We start from the raw sequence: 17,712 nt of genomic DNA, 5'->3' as shown, positions 1-17,712 counted from the left end.
TTTCCCCCTGGTAAGGGACTGAGTTTCCAGTATTTATCCCTTGACCTCTTATTCCCAGTCTGGATGGCTAAGAAACTATAGCACTCTGCATGTAGCTGACTCATGACATCTTAAATTTCAAATGAATATGGATGATTAAGTAGTAGGGCATGATGTGATGAGTTTATCTTGAGATACCCCACCAAGGCGTAATTATTTAATGGGGTTCAACAAATTTAAATGTCAAAACACTGCCATCAGTGGCATCAACATCCCTCTTCATTGAAGGGAATGATGAAGGTTAAAATAATCATGTTACTGTGGTTTTGTATTTCGTCTTAACCCACGTTTACTTCCATTCTCCTCTCAAATCAACCACCGTCCTATTCTCTCTCCCTCTTCATACTCTGATTGCAACAGAGTGTCCTGGTGATTTGTTTTGAGCTTTTTCTATTTATAAAGAAATTGTGAACAAATGTAGTGGATGCGATAAAGGTACTTATCAGCAGAGAATGGATTGAGCAGAGAATAGTGTAGCTTGAAGTTTCTCAAAGTTCTGCAAAGTCTCCTCTCTCCTGATATGCAAAAGTTCTGCTATCCTGGTCAGGGATTTCTCTTCATCAGAGACAGACGAAATTTAGCGGTCTTCTCATGCAGAAATAAACTAGGATGAGACTCCAAAATACATGAATTCTGTGACCTAAAGCTAGCCTGCAAGGAATTAAGGGCTCTCTAGCTTTGATGCCAATGAACTTGAACAGTCAGCAGCAGATAACATAAGGGATGTCAGTCTCCAAAATGTCAAGTGTTTTTACTCCACAATGGTTGCTACCTTCTTGATTATCTTTCAATATTTAATCAGTTTCAGAGCCATAAAGATTTATTTTTTCTAATGACCAGTGCTGCAAATTAAGCATGGATTTCAAAGTCACGATGTGCTCTATTTCGTGCATTCTGTGGGCCAGATTATACCCTCTGTTACATCCTATACAACCCTCTTGTCTCCAGTAAGATTACATGGGGTATAAATGAGGGCAGAATGTGATTCTGCAACTGGACTTTTTTCATCAATAGAGTAGTTAACGAAACACGAGCGACAACAGAATCCAACTAGTTATCCCTTATCTGTACTTGCTCTGGAATAATAGTTGTAAATATTGCAGTAGCAAACTCCTGCATCTCAGAAAAGTATGCAGATGTGATTCTGGATCCACAGAGGAAGCTGATATGTTAAGTATGCACCATTTTGGTACAGAAGCTTTTCTGACTTTACCCAGACCTAAATTACTTTAGTTACTGTGACGAAGTGGGAATGTTCTTGATGTGTTCTTTGAATGCTGAGTGGGGAGTGTTGGCCTGGGAAGGTTGCAGGGGAGTTTTGCTGGGACTGTCTGCATTGGGGATGGGAGACTTGCCTTGAGGGAGGATACCTGAGCATGTAGGATACCAGGAAGGGGGTTGGAGCCAGGTGATACCTCTGCCCGGGGGAAATGGACAAATGGTGGGGGAGGAGCCGGAGGGAGGCTGGGTGAGATGGCTGAAGGGAGTTTCAGTTTGGAGCTGCTGGGAAAATGGAGGGGAGCCCAGATGGGCTCTAGCCTCCCAAAGGGCTCTGGCCTCCCTGCCCCCCCCATGGACCTAACTGAGGGGGTCCTGTTGTCTGTACCTGCAAGACCTGTCTTGGACTGTGTTCCTGTCGTCTAAATAAACCTTCTGTTTTACTGGCTGGCTGAGAGTCATGTTGAATCGCAGGAAGCTAGAGGTGCAGGGCCTTGTCTCCCCCCACACTCCATGACAGTTACACAATGTTTTAATTTTAAATTTATTCTTGGGAAATTCTAATTTTCCATAATGTACCTGATAAATTTTATGAAGGTAGACCAGAAACACAGAGGGTTAACACTTTTCTGCGCTGTACTGCTGAAAACTTGAACTAGCTCAACTATTCCAAAAATAAATAAGCTTTAAAATGATACAAGTCTACTCTTTCAACTACTGGAGTTGGAGGCAAAACTAGATTTTATAATGGATAATGTCTGCTTAAAATAATATGAAACCCTAACCCTGAACAAAATGTCTTTACTTAGTTTTTATTTCAGGAGGTGGTAGTAACATAAGAGCAAGAGCCCATGCTCTTTCAAAGCAGAATTGACTTCAGTTAAGGTATCCAGATTTGCACCGCTTGCGGGTATGGTGCAAAGAATTTAAAAAATTCAATGTTAGGTTTGTGTTTAAGAGATTAGAAACACAAACAAAAATTAACAGAAAATTCAGAAGTTACTATAGAACTCAAATCCATCGTACACACCCTTCAATACACTCTGTTTCTTCCACATTATTTCTCTTATCTCTTTAGAGAATAATTTCTACTTTAGGTAACAAATGCTGAAACATGTGACTATAAAGCATTGATATGGGGGCAAGACGAGTGTCCTCTCCAGGACTGAAAAAATACTCTTAACATAAGAAAAAGGTCAACACAAAGGAAAAATCAGAAAATAATGCCTCCCATATTAAACAATATTAACCATTTTTAATGGTTTATCTTTTTCATGGGACAACTGCCAACTTCTTAACAAATTTGGGAGTTAATCCTGAGAGGCAGAAAGCATGCTTAACACCTGCTGTTATCAGTTTAGCTCGTGGACACCACTGACTATCAATATAGGGTCCTTAAAATGCATATGTGGCATTACTTCTATAACATTGTATTTATGGCTTTAGTATTTATTTTTATTCAGGTTTGAAGTACTCCTATGTTTGTGGACTTTTGCCTCTCTTTAAAGCTACTTACCCTTCTTGAACTGGCATGCCTCAACCAGGAACCCCACAATGGGCAAAAATATGTTGTAGGTACAGTTCAATTTCTAACTAATAGCAAAAATGAACACGTTAAAAAAAATCGAGAGGTAGCTGAAGAAAGTCAAATTTATGCTGAAAGAAACGAGCAACTGAAAACCTAGGAAATGTGAAGTTAGGGAATTTACAAGCAGAATTGATGGTAAATCTCTTACAGCCAAGTTCTTAGTTTCTTTGCTTTAAAAATAGTTTATATAGAGAAAGAAATACCTACTTGTGTCTGCCTGGCTTCCCACACTGATGTATCTGTCATTGCCAGGAAGTGCTGTTTGATAGTAAGTTGCTTCCTCCTGCTGAGGAACCTTGGCATTCTTTGTAGTAAGGAAAGTCACCGCTAATTCCAAGTTCCCATTGCTGTCCTTTAAATGTCAACAGAAAAAGAGACTTCACTTTTTTTAAAATTTAAATGGTAGGCCAGAATGAGTTTGTTATGATCAACTTCCACTGTCATACAACCAACTGCACTTCATTTTTTCCACGTTAAATTCTGTTTAGAAAGCGACAACCTAAAACCATTTTAACTCTTCAAACTTTTATTTTATATACTTGGCTACTTTCTAATCAAATAATGTTGTGGGCATAATGTCTACTTCCAATTATAAGACAGAGCAGTCAACAGGTTTCTTCTGTAATTACTCTTCATTAGAGTTGTACCCATCCAAAAAGAAATTAGTTAAAAAAGCACTGTAAATTATAAATTTCAAATGGCACTCTCATCTACTGTAATTTGGCACAGCTTGATTGACTTCAACAGAACTAAGCCAAATTATGCTACCTGAGGATCTGGCCTTTTATTTTTAAGGCTTCAGGTATTCAGTTGACGACATTTCCTCTAGTCTAAATTTAACCAGGAGTAACAGACATACACATGTTAAAAATACAGTCCCTCCCCCTCCCCCTCGCACTTTTCTTCTTTTGTTGTTTTTTTTCTTGGGGAAGGAGGGAAAAGATTGTGTGTGTATTTTTGTACAATGGATTGAAAAGTAAGCTTGAGGGGAGGGGAATTTTATTTAGTTTTATGGGAAAGAAAAATGTGGAGGTTTATACTCCTGCTGTGCCTCTCCCTCCCCCCTCCTGCCCCCTCATCCCCCCCCCACAAAAAAAAGTAGGTCTTGTTTGCTCAGCAAGAATTTATGACAACTGAAGAACTAGTGAAATTATGTTATCACAAGAGTCAAGAGAGAGCAAATGAGGACAAATTAAGACAGGAAGAGATCCTTATTCAATCTGCTGAAGGGTCTTGTCTACATTAGAAAAGTTATACTGCTTTAACTAAACCAATATTTAACCCACCATGAGGATGCAGTTATATTAGCATAAAGGTATCTTATATCAGTACAGCTGTTCCAGTATGGAAAGTGGAATAATATATATAAATTATAAGGGATATAACTGTTTTGACTCTACAGTGGGACAGTAGAGTCACTAATTACATAGCTTAAACAAAGAAAAAAAAAGCCACCATCTAGCACACCCTTAACCAACAGTTAGACTGTGCATAAACTGTGCGGATGAGGCCTGAGATGCTTTAGTTTTTGTTGTCTTCAACTTCAGTGCCTAATTAACATTTTGGTTGAATGAATATTTTGTTTAAGATTCATTCCCTGAAAACCTGGCCAGATAACCAAAAGGTCGTCCAACACAACCAGGGAAGACAACACTTCATATGCCTGATATTTCTAAGGTAAAAAAATACCATAGGAAGGAAGGAAGGAAGGAAAAATAAAATAATCCTCTCAGGGTTTTTTTTTATTTTTTTGGGGGGTGCATCATAAAATAGCAGGGAAGTTAACAGTGATGACAGAAATGGCTAGAGAATATTTTCCTTCTTTTTAAACATAACCCACCCACCACATCAATTGATATTAATATCGAACCAGATATCAATTTTGTGCTTTCAAATTACACAAGAAACCATTAATAGGTGTTGTGCCATTGTTCCACTAAAAGGGAAATGCCATAGAAAAGAATCAGTATGCTACCTTTAATGCTATTTTCTGATTGATAGATAAATGCAACAACCAAGCACTAGCCCCTCCGCCTGACCACCCTCTTTTTTTTTTAAGTTTCCAACTTATTTTTCGCGTAAGGAATATCAGGTCTTGTTGTTAAGATCTTTAGTAGAGCTAGACAGTGACATCACAGGAGGTTAACTCACAGCATGTGCATGCTGCTTCCCATCAGTTAGATATTCATTAAAAATCCACCATACCTTCAAGGCCTGTTGCAGTACTTGGATGTCATTGATACCAGTGATCTCCCTCAGCTGATTCAAAAATGTTTGCTGGTGCTGTAAACAAATAAATAAATGGTCAGAATAATATCTACATAATGACAAAATAATTGTGTTACTTTAATTTGGTCTAAAAATAGTGTACCCTTATAAATTACAGAAAGATATATATTGTGTACATATCCAAAACATAGGAGAGTTAGCATGGGGCATCATGTATTTTAGTTTCTCCCATGACTTATGCACCTTAATTCTTACCCTTAATACATCAGTAAAAAGTTGTGTGTATTTATCTGTATTTCTTTGAGAGATACAAAAGAACATGCACAAAGACAGATTGCACATTCCTTTATGCATTTTCCTGCTCTCAGGCTGTGCACTCCAGAAAGCCGGGGAGCATGTGTGAAATTTCAGATTGCATCCACTGGCGCCTGACAGAAAACCACAACTCCCCTTTTGGCGGCCCTTCCTAGACTGTTTTTAAGGGTGCTGAGGAGTAAGTAGGTTACATAACAGAGGGAATGACTGGTTGGCTAGCTGCAAATGGTCTCAGCAATGATAACCTAAACATTAGCTTAGGAGACCCAACTATCTACTGTGTGTGTTCACTGTAAACCTCCTCCCTGCCAATCCTGCAACTGGATCCATGTGAGCAGACCTTTGCACCTGTTTGAAGCCTCAGTGGCATCAAAGGGGCTCCATAAGGCTGCCATGGTCCTTCTGTATAGAGCCAATTACATGACCGGGGCTTTAAAGTATGTAAGGAAAACAGTCAATTGAACATGCTCAGAAAGTAATTTTAACTAAATAACTTCTTTATTTCGTAAATAATTTCTTCAGACATCACAAATGCGCTCATCCCTCAATAATTTACTTTGCATATGTAACAAGTTTTAAATCCTAACCGTTTGAATTGTCAGAGCTCAGAAATTCACCTCATTATTTTCCGCCAAATGTGGAATTTTTTTATTTTATTTTGCACTGATAAATGCAGCTGTATGGGGTTTTTTCCCCCCTAGTTAAAAAAAAGCATTCCTGTGGAATAAGACAAAGCATCTGAAATCAGCACTCTCTCCAATTTTCCCTTCTAAATTTTACTCTGGCTCTTTAACTATCAATCCCCTTCTAGCAATGAACATCATAACATGCAAACATCTGGTGCACTTTATATCTGCCAATATGATCTGATAATCTAAAGAGCTAATGAAAACAAGTATTAATAACTAAGTTAAAGAAAACATGGCTTAACCTTCCCTCAAGTACGGCTACACTCATGAAGTAACATTTAAAAATGTAGTATTTTTAGTTTCATGATAATAGCACAAATATGTACATTTTAAAATGTTTTTTCATAGCTTTTAAAAAATAAACTGTTTTCTTTTTCTCCACTCATCTCAAAAAATTATACCTTCATTCTGACAGTGTGAAAAACAGGGATCATAATAGCTCTTGAAGTTTCACTAAATCATCACAACAAAACTTGAAAATTATTGGCCACTGCTCTAAACTAATAAATTACATTTCTGATCTGGGAGATGGAAAAGGAAGGAAATATTTACTGTCATTTGCAAGACATTTTTTGTTCCTAATGTTGTTGACCACATCCTGAAATCAAAACAGTGATTATATGTGTAAGAGAAGGTCTAGTAAAGTAGAGGGTTTGAAAAAAAAAATGCACTTCCTATTAATGAAAATTAAATGCAGTCATTTTCAAAATGGAACAATACACGAATAGTGAGTGTCTTGCCAAGTAATTCCAAAATACTTTTCTGTAACAATAAATATTGGGGATATGGTTACATAGTCCCTTTTCAAGTTAACTTTTTAGTAGAGTTTGTTTTTAAAATTTCACAAGATGTAGACACATTATAAAACCCATCCAAGATTTCATTCATGCAGTACAAATCTGTACATGCAGTACACACATTGATACAAGGGTGTACATCTCATTATCTCATCTTTGTAACTAGCTGTATCCAAGAAATCAAACACCATTTGGATAGATAATTCTAAACTACTGAATACCCAAAGTAACACTACACTGAAAGGCACTATTTCATGCCCAAATAAGCGGAGACAGAAGGCCAGTTGTTCAGTATAAGAACATAAGAATAACTATACTGGGTCTGACCAATGGTCCATCTAGCCCACGATGCTGTCTTCCAACAGTGGCTGGGGGCACATGCTTCAGATGGAATTGACAGAACACTGCAATTATTGAGTGATTTATCCCCTATTGTCCAGTCCCACTTTTGGCAGTCAGAGGCCTAGGGACACCCAGAGCATGGGGTTGCATCCCTGACCATCTTGGCAAATAGCAGCTGATGGACCTATCTTCCATCAACTTGTCTAATCCATTTTTGAACCCTGTTATTATTTTGGCCTTCACAACATCCCCTGGCAAAAGAGTTCCACAGGTTGACTGGACTGTGAGAAGAAATACTTCCTTGTGTTTGTTTAAAACTTGCTGCCTACTCATTTCATTTGGGTGACCCATGGTTTGTATGTTATGTGAAGGGGTAAATAAAGCTTCCTTATTCACTTTCTCCACACCATTCAGGATTTTACAGACCTCTATCATATCTCCCTTAGTCATCTCTTTTCTAAGTTGTACAGTCCCAGCCTTTTTATTCTCTCCTCACATAGAAGCTGTTCCATTCCCTTAATCATTTTTGTTGCCCTTCTCTGTACTTTTTCCAATTCTCATGTGTCTTTTTTTGAGACAGGGCAACCAGAATTGTATAGTGGCATTATGATTATGTCTTATTAGCTATCCCTTTCTAATGGTTCCTAAAAATTAACAAACAGAAACACGCTAACAAACACTGCCACTGCACACTGAGAACAATCCATGATAACTCCAAAATCTGAGTGATAATAGCTGGTTTAGACTCCGTCATTTTGCCCAGATACTTGGGATTATGTTTTCTACTGTGCATTGCTTTGCATTTATCAACACTGAAATTTTATCTGCCTCTTTGTTGCCTAGTCACCCAGTTTTGAGAGATCCCTTTGTAACTCTTCACAGTCAGCTTTGGAATTAACTATCTTGAGTAGTTTTATATCATCTGCAAACTTTGCCACCCCACTGATAAGCTCTTTTTTTTCCCAGATCATTTAGGAATATGTTGAACAGCACTGGTCCCAGTACAGATCTTTGGGGGGCCTGCTATTTATCTTGCTCCAATGTGATAACTGACCATTTATAAACAAAGGGCAGGAATCTTTTAATCAGCTGCTGATTCACAAGAGGACCTCCTCTCTTATCCCATGAAATGCTTACTTTGCTTAAGAGCCTTTGGTGAGGGACCTTGTCAAAGGCTTTCTGAAAGTTCAAGTACACTATATCCACTGAATCACCCTGGTCCACACATTTGTTGACCTCCTCAAAGAATACCAAGATTGCTGAGGCACGATTTCCTTTTTCAAAAGCCACGTTTACATTTCCTCAACTTTGTGCATTCATTTAGGGGTCAGGTAATTCTGTTCTTTACTATAGTTTAAAAAAAGTTGTCTGGTACTGAAGTCAGGCTTACCAGCCTGCCAGGATCACCTCTGAATCCTTTTTTTAAAAAACGGCTATCCTCTGGTCATCTGGTACAGAGGCTGATTTAAGCAATAGGTTACATACCACAGTTAGTTCTGCAATTTCACATCTGAATTCCTTCAGAACTCTTGGGTGAATACTATCTGGTCCTGCGACTTTGATAAATTAAACAGTACTATCTATCTGTTTCAAAGCCACCTCTACTGACACCTCAATCTGGAACAGTTCTTCAGATGTGTCACCTAAAAAAATGGGGGGGGGCTCAGGTGTGGGATCTCTCTCACATTCTCTGCAGTGAAGACCAATGCAAATAATTCATTTAGCGTCTCTGCAATGGTCTTGTCTTCTTTGAGTGTTCCGTTAGCACCTAAATCATTCAATGGCCCCACTAATTATTTGTCAAGCTTCCTGATTCTGATGTATTTAACAAACCACAAAAAAAAAATTGTTAGTTTCTGTCTTTTGCTAGCAGCCCTTCAAATTCTGTTTTGGCCTGCCTAATTCTACTTTTATGCTGAGATTTCCAGAGTTTATGTATTATATACAGTGAAAGTTTGTGTTATGATACCAAGCCAGGAGCACTTGCAAGTGCTTTGGAGAATACGATTAAATTTTAAAACAGTCTGAACAAACTGGAATGTATTAGCAGGAGTGTTAACAGCAAGACACAAGAAGCAATTCTTCTGCTCTACTCTGTGTTGATTAGGCCTCAGTTGGAGTATTGTGTCCAGTTCTGGGTTGTACATTTCAGGAAAGATGTGGACAAATTGGAGAAAGTCCAGAGAAGAGCAACAAAAATTATTAAAGATCTAGAAAACATGACCTATGAGGAAAGATTAAACAAACCCAGTTTTTCAGTCTGGAAAAGAGAAGACAAAGGGAGACAAGATAAAAGTCTTCAAGTACATAAAAAGTTGTTACAAGAAGAGGGTAAAAACAAAAATCATCTTGTTAGCCTCTGAGGATAGGAGAAGCAGCAATGGGCTTATTTTACATCAAGGGAGGTTTAGGTTGGACATTAAGAAAAACTTCCTGTCGGAGTGGTTAATCTCCTGTCGGAGATTTTTAAGAGCAGGTTAGACAAACACCTCTCAGGGATGGTCTAGATAATGCAGGGGACTGGACTAGATGACCTCTCGAAGTCCCTTCCAGTCCTACGATTCTATGGCAGCCCCATGTATTTTGCAAATGTGAGGCAACACAAAAACAAAACATAAAAACAGCTATCTATCTCATAGAGCGGGGCCCAACTCCCTGCTCCATGTGTTGGTTCCTAGCATAAGGTGTGTCCGCACCACTCACTCAAATTTGGCTTGGCCACACCTCTGTCATCAGGGAGGGGCTGTAAGGTGTAAGGTTACACCTTAACAGCACTGTAAACCCCTGCACCAGGTCACAACACCCAGAGCAGGGAGCTGGGGTCAACCCCCTCAGGACAGGAACTATTGCTGCAGGGCAAAAGCAGTGAAGGCTCACACTGTAACCTCCCTGAAGGACTTCCCAACACCCCAAGCAAGGGACAATGTATAACAGTGGTCTCCAACCTTTTCGTCTGGCGAGCACCAGACGAAGGACCGTGGCGGCGGTGGAGCATCCGCCAAAATGCCGCCGAATTTCTGTGGTGTTTTGGTGGCAACGCCTCTTGATGACATCACTTGTCGGCGGCAAGTGATGTCATCGAGAGGCGTCGCCACCGAAATGCCACAGAAATTCGGCAGCATTTTGGTGGATGCTCCACCCCCGGCCAGGACACGGGCACATTTAGATGCCCCTGTGGGCACCGCGTTGGGGACCCCTGATGTATAAGAAGAGTTAGGGGAGGGATGCCTGGCACTAAGATAGGGGAAATATTTAAGTGGGGGAGAAACGGTCCCAGGGGATATTGGGAGGTTAGAATGGGGGGAACTGAAGGAAGTAATAGAGGCTGGGACCATTCAGGGTGTCTCATGTCACTAAATTGGGATGGAAAGGTGAGGCTTATTTGGGGGCTGCAGTATGGAGTAAATTTCAAGTAGGGAACCCTAAGGAGCCAGCCAGGGTATTTTGGGACAGCTAACTGGGGCGGTGGGTGGTGAGTGTCTCAAGGCAGGTTTGCACCTGTGCAAATGTATTGATAGCAAGAGTTGTTCAACACCTCGTGGAAATTCACAGGTTTTGCTCTCAGAGATGTTGTGGTTTAAAATCCTAAACCACCTGTCATAATTAAACAACATAGCAAAAAATTTAAGCATGAAGGGACATATGTTGCTGATAGTGACATGATGTGCAGATTTTCCAACTATCAGCTGGAATGGGAGTAAAAAGACAGGCTCGTTACAGATTGTTGATCTGTCAATCATGTGAGGAAAAAAACTGTGCAGTCACTGATATAAGCAAAAGAACCTGCCAAGGTACAAATGGTAAAACATTGCAAAGTGCCAAGAAAGCCAAAGAAGAAAAAACTGCATTAGTAGAGGATGCAGTTCAAATGTGTGCTAGCAATAACACCCACTAGAGAAGCTTGATCATCCTTCAGTCTAAGAGTACACCTCTACCCCGATATAACACTGTCCTCGGGAGCCAAAAAATCTTACCGCGTTATAGGTGAAACTGCGTTATATCGAACTTGCTTTGATCCACTGGAGTGTGCAGCCCCGCCCCCCCAGAGTACTGCTTTACCACGTTATATCCAAATTCATGTTATATTGGGTTGCGTTATATCAGGGTAGAGGTGTACTTAACTCACCTGATGCATAATGATTCAACTTTACAGCATTCTCCAACATATTGTTTCAAACTAGTGTCCTTTTATCCTATTTTAGGAGCCAGTGACCTTCCAAGTGCTGACTGCTTGAGGCTGGAATATCTTCCTATGATGCTGTCATAGGCAAGTATCTGGCTGAGATTTGTGACGGAACGTCAGACAGTGCAGGAAGATGTGTCTCTGTAGTTTTGTTGAAGACATTTGGTGCTACAGAGACAGAAAACATTCACCAGGCTGCAGTCTTATTTCTTGAAACTGCCAATGCAACCACATGTTCCCAGGCATTTATGGATATGTTGAACAGCTACCACATGTAGCATTCTGACGTGCTTGCCACTGAGTGACTCAGCAGTGTATATAATGAAGTGTTTCAGTGCTCTTCAAGTTTTGCATACGACACATTGGGCACACAAACTCCATTTAGTTGGAAATGGATTTGTTGATCAGTTAACTGACAAATTCAACAGTGGCAAGATTTAAGAGAGTTTTCATTCTCAAGACACAGCTAAAACCAGTAACATCCACTTACTGATAAAAAGATAAAATCCTTAACAATATCCTCTGTACCTATGACTAGGGCCCTATCAAATTCACTGACCATGAAATCTGCACCACAGACTGTAAAATCTGATCTCCCCATGCAATCTGGCTATTGTCGGGGAGGGGCAGGGCTGGGAATGCTTCAGCTGGTGGGTCCTATGAGCACCGGGCTCCAGCTGCTAGTCCCGGCCCAGGCTGAGGAGGGACAGGACTTCCTCTTCCCCTGCATAGGCGGCTCCCAGAGCCGGGCCAGACCCACCTCTGGGAACCTCCATTGGGTGCATGAAGCTCTGTGGCTGCTGGCTGGAAGCCCAGTTCCGAAGGCAACGCAGAGAAGGTCAGCCCCCGACCCGGGCAGGAGACTTCTGGGAAAACTGGGACATATGGTAACACCCCCCACCCTATGACCCTCACTTCTACGCTACTACTGGAGGTGGCGCTGGCTTTACACTTGGGCACCCAGCCAGCAGTCGCTGTTCTCCAGCTGCCCAGCTCTGAAAGCAGCACCCCTGCCAGCAGCAGCACAAAAGTAAGGGTGGCAACTTAATCCCCCTACAACAGCCTTGCAACACCCTCTCCACAACCCACTTTTGGGTCAGGACCCCCACGGTTACAATACCATGAAATTACAGATATAAACATCTGGAACCATGAAACTGACTATTTTAAAAATCCTGTGACCATGAAATTGACCAAAATGGACCGTGATTTTGGTAGGGCCCTATCTATTTACCTCCCCCCACTTTACATATCCATGATGTATACACATTGCTAACGTTTAGAACAAAGGGTTCTCATATAAATGGTGAGAATTTGGCAACTATTTGTACTTGAAATACATTGTTTCTCAAAGTTCATAGTGTTCTGACTATTTAAGCACAAATTTAGGGAGCACTTCCTGGGATAAGAAACGTCTGTTTCAGTGGCAGCTGAGAGGACAGAATGCTCATTCACCTTCAAAACTGATAGGGCTTGTCAGACAGTCTCAAAACTGGACAAGACAATAGCATGGAGGGTGGCAAATGGGAAAATTCTCGTCTCAAAACAATTTGGCATTATTATACTTCCGATGTCCTCATGTTCCATTCCATCTGGGGAGTTAGGGAGTAAACTAGGGAAAATTAAAACTTTAAAAATAATTTTCCTTTTTAACCTCAAAAAAATGACTATTTTTGACAAACACCTCAAAAAGGTTTTATAAAACACCACAACATATTCAGCAATTACTACATTAAACAGCCTTTTGTTTCATCCACTAGAATTTACTACAGGAAATTCATCTCATTCACACTCAAATGGGGGGAGGGGAGGAGTTTCCTCTGAACTGCATGTACGGATTCACTTATTATTTTTCCATAGTTGCTTTACTATAGATTTGCTCTCCCCTGTGTAAAGTAGTAAAATCACCTGTGTTCATGTCCTTTTCACTACAAATATGAAGCCTGTCTTCTCTTTCTATATCATATCCAAATAATAGTTGTGCTTCTCCATCAAATACCTCAGAGAGATCTTTTACTTTGGTAGTTTTGCTCCATTTCCTTTAATACAAATTAGAAATTCGAACAAATACTTTTCTGGATTTTTGTGTCTTTTATTTGCTAAACTGCATGAGACAATAAGATACAACCTTACCTACATCCACACTCCCCTTGGTCTCAATGTAGCTTTCCATTCTAGTATCAATCCTTTGTCACTATTAAAATGAGGAAAATCCATTTGTTCTTGAATTTCAGTGCTTCTGAGTACTCCACCAACATATATAAAGTACGGTTACAGAAAGCAATACTACACTAGAGAAACAATGGAAAAACAACAGACAAATCCTTTGTGTGCGCTTTTGTTAATCACCTGAGACATGCTGCCCCAGTATTATTTTTCTCCATCAACCTCAGAAAATGAATTTCTAGATTGATTTGATTAACAGTTCCATCAGAATGCCTAGTTTGCACAATGTGTTAACATTTTCAGTACAACTTATTAAATACTTTGAAATATGTCCACTGAAGCTATGCATGAATGTTAAGTACTACCCCAACTGTGCCCTTCCATTTTTACTCATATTGATGCTTCCTTTGGGCATGTCTAAACTAGAGTTTTTAATCATGCACACATCATTGCATATTTTAGTGCAGACACTCAAACACATATTAATGCTACTACAAACCTCACCAATGTTTGCGCCTGGTCACAGTTCACTGACAGAAAAAGATGGCACTCAGCGCAGAGTAAGTCACTATCTGGAAGCAACACTAGCAAGTGTCTGTATTAGGGCTGGTCTACACTGGGAACTTACATTGGCACAGCTATGTCTCCCAGAGGTGTGAAAAATTCCACACCCTTGAATGACGTAGTTTAGTTGACCTAACCCCCGCTATAGACAGCACTAGGTCAATGAAAGACTTGATAGTGCCTCATGAGGAGATGGACTACCTCCACTGATGGAAGAACTCCTCCCACTGATGTAGGTAATGTCTATGCAGCAGCTGTGCTGCTGTAGCGTTTCAAGTATAGACAAACCCTTAGCATTCACACATTTCAGGAGTATCTACACTAAAAGAACTGATTCAGTTAAGCTGAGTTACAAGGATAACTAAATATGCTATCACAGATAAGCTATGTATCTCCTCCTCCCACAAAGCAATCTGTCTCTCCTCCCTGATGCCTGCACACTACAAGACTCATTCTAATCCTTCAAAACTCTGCTCAAAATTCACTTTGTTTTTATCAGCCTTTCATGACTGACCTCCATCCTGGACACCACCCTCATACAGATGTTATTAATTTGGAACCAATGGTAAGTATAGGCCTACTCAATTTCTTATGCAAGTCATCTGCCAATATTCACACCCTGCTCCACGTATTTGTCACCCCATGCTGCGTTATATCAAATTTAGATTGTCACTTATTCAGAGCCTGTAACTGTATCTATTGATAGAGCACCACGTATACCTATAGTGCTGCATATACAACTGTTGAGTGTGACTACCTAGTTTAAAGTTACTGCTGTTAACTCAGAAGTTTTCTATTTTTCTGGCTTAATGCCAATCCTTTCCTTTATAATTCTGTGTCCCCATGTTCCCCATCTGTGCCCTTTCCAGCCAGTCACCCCTCCATGTAAGGAAATGTCTAATTAACATTATCTGGGATATACAGTCCTACTGGCTGAGCCTGGACAAGTAAAGCAGGACAGGATCTGCACTACACTTAGTTTCACACAGCTGAGGAAGATACTAAAAACTACTGTGCAGAAGTTAATCCCAAACAGTGCTATAAACTCAGATAACTTAACCACTATCAGGTGCCAAAGTTCAACTGTAATTTACACCACCATATTTCATGACAAGTCCTGTCATGCTTCCATTCTGAGCTACTGTACTGGTTCGCAGGAAAAAAATAAATTTTAGCCATTTTTTTTTGCGCAGTTGCATCTCCAAATCTCTCTCATATTCCCAAAGAGTTATATCCCAGCTCTACTCATGACACTTCTAATTTTAAAATTTTCATATTGCAAGTGCACGCTGATCATTTAAGACACTTCATGTGCCTTTATTTCAAAGGCCCACAAAGACAGCTATATTCCTGGTGATGAACCAGATGGCCTCAAACATTAGTAATGAGAAGTAGGGCCTAACATAAAATATCACATTCAGCACTTTTGGATTCAACATTTCATTCAAAGAGAAGTGTTCAAAACTAATTAGGATAATTTCTTCCCTCTTATGGGACAAATACTTGAGCATTTATCGGTGCTAGGGATATTTTTCTAAGTCACGTAAACTAACAAAAAACATGCTCAAGAATGGTATTTTATCTCCAATCCCTTCAAACAATACAGAAACCAAACCCTGCTTACCTGACTCACCAGTACAGCATTACTGACTTAAATAGGAAAAATTATCAGAACAAAGAAGGCAGGACTTGGCCCCCTATATTTATTCTAAATTAAAATTTCTTTTACTCCAATAGGAATTGATTTTAAATGCAGCTGTTACTGGAACTGCCCCCAGCCAATTAGCTCATAAACTGGTCTCATCATGTGATGCTGTTGCTGTAATGGGAAAAATACTGAGGGATTAGAGGATTACATTCCTCTAATCTATAAAGGGGCTTTTAGTTTCTACGATAAATAATTAAACAAAGATATAGGGAAATTATGCAGAATGGACACACAAAGGACCGTCAATTACCACAGAGAATGTCATCTCTGCAACGTTCATTATTTCTCCTGGGAACAGTTCAGAACAAGCCTACATCTCTGTACTTTGTGCTTTCCAACAAATAGTAAGCTTTTGTTTACTGGTCAGGTTCAAAACAGGTAGCTTGCTTACATGACTGATAAATGATGCCTATCCATGAAGATACTAGTTAAAACATGTTAATAAGCAATAGATATTTGGGCAGATCAAAATGCTTTGTTGCTACCGCCACTTGCTTTACTACTACTCATGTTTTAAGACTACTTCTTATGTCAAAAATACAGTACTTGTGATGGCAGGAAGCCAAGTTTAAAAAAAAAAAATGTCTTCCATACTCTAGAAAGGTACTGGACTGAGAGCCCTCACAACACAAGGCATCCACCCCCTGCTTTAAGAGAAGCCCCTTATTTAATGCCATGAAGTGTACCCAGTAAGGAGCTACTAAAGCAGCACTGATCAGATAAAAATACGTTTTTACTGAATAATAATAATAATACCATACACTTTCCCAGTATGCCTCAAACCCTCTCTGAAAGGATCACCTATGTGGCAAAAGGGGAGTTCAATCCTTGGCTTCTCTACTAAGATTGCCCAAAAAATGCCAGTTACAGTTGTGGTTTGTGCAAGATAGACATTTATCCACTTGGAACTGGCCTGAGACCAAACTTATTTCAAAGAGGAAGCTGGAGAGTCACTGGAACTATGAGTCCACAAGAGCATGGGTTGCATTCAATTTGGAGACTTTGAGGGAAAAGAGTGTTAAAATCCATTATCATCGTTTGGAGTCAACCAATCCTTCGTAAGTTTTAAAGGGAAACTATCATTTAAAGTTAATCTTTTTTAACATGTATTAATAAAACAGCAGATGATTATGAACATAAGAATAGCCATACTGGGTCAGACCAAAGGTCCATCTAGCCCAGTATCCTGTCTTCCAACAGTGGCCAATGCCAGGTGCTCCAGAGGGAATGAACAGAATGGGTAATCATCAAGTGATCCATCCCATCGCCCATTCCCAGTTTCTGGCAAACAGAGACTAGGGACACCATCCCTGCCCATCCTGGCTAATAGCATCCGAAGAAGTGGGCTGTAGCCCACGAAAGCTTATGCTCAAATAAATTTGTTAGTCTCTAAGGTGCCACAAGTACTCCTGTTCTTTTTATTGATGGACCTATCCTCCATGAACTTATCTATGTCTTTTTTTAACCCTGTTATAGTCTTGGCCTTAACACTGAATTAGTTTACTTTTCCACATTTTTGCTGACCACCACACAGAGCCATTTTCCCCTTTGTGAAGAAATGACTGTCCTCAATGAATTTTTGGTTTTTTTTTTTATTTCATAAATGTTTTTATTTAGCATCCTAAATATTTTAAGCTTTGACTGCTTGGCATGACTTGTCATTTACTGTCTTAAAACAAAGCAAAATGTGATTGCTTTTGTAAATTTTAATTCAAGTTACCAGTGCATTAAATAGCTATAAACAAAGAGATTTTTAAAAAGGACTGAATTAGTGAACATTCCAACTACAAATGTGTATCTAGAAATAACATAAAACATGATGCGCAAAGCAAATAGTTACATAGGGGGAAAAAAATCGACTGTTACCTAAATAT

General features: G+C 39.7%; 1 protein-coding gene across 5 annotated transcripts in view; it reads right to left on the bottom strand.

Moving 5' to 3' along the window:
• The window catches only part of USP25 (ubiquitin specific peptidase 25), a 127,166-nt gene that overhangs the window by 93,015 nt on the left and 16,439 nt on the right, over window positions 1–17,712 (bottom strand). For all 5 annotated transcript variants that reach the window (XM_045002162.1, XM_045002158.1, XM_045002160.1 and 2 more), the window contains exons 2-3: window positions 5,051–5,128; window positions 3,053–3,197 (exon numbers count right to left, since the gene is read on the bottom strand). In XM_045002162.1, the coding sequence (XP_044858097.1) occupies window positions 3,053–3,197; window positions 5,051–5,128 (223 nt within the window). The remainder of the gene's footprint in view (window positions 1–3,052; window positions 3,198–5,050; window positions 5,129–17,712) is intronic.

This window comes from Mauremys mutica, chromosome 1, assembly GCF_020497125.1.
Source record: "Mauremys mutica isolate MM-2020 ecotype Southern chromosome 1, ASM2049712v1, whole genome shotgun sequence".
Lineage (NCBI taxonomy): Eukaryota > Metazoa > Chordata > Testudines > Geoemydidae > Mauremys > Mauremys mutica.
The sequence above is the reverse complement of the archived record's forward strand: the minus strand, read 5'-3'. Positions and strand labels throughout refer to the sequence as shown.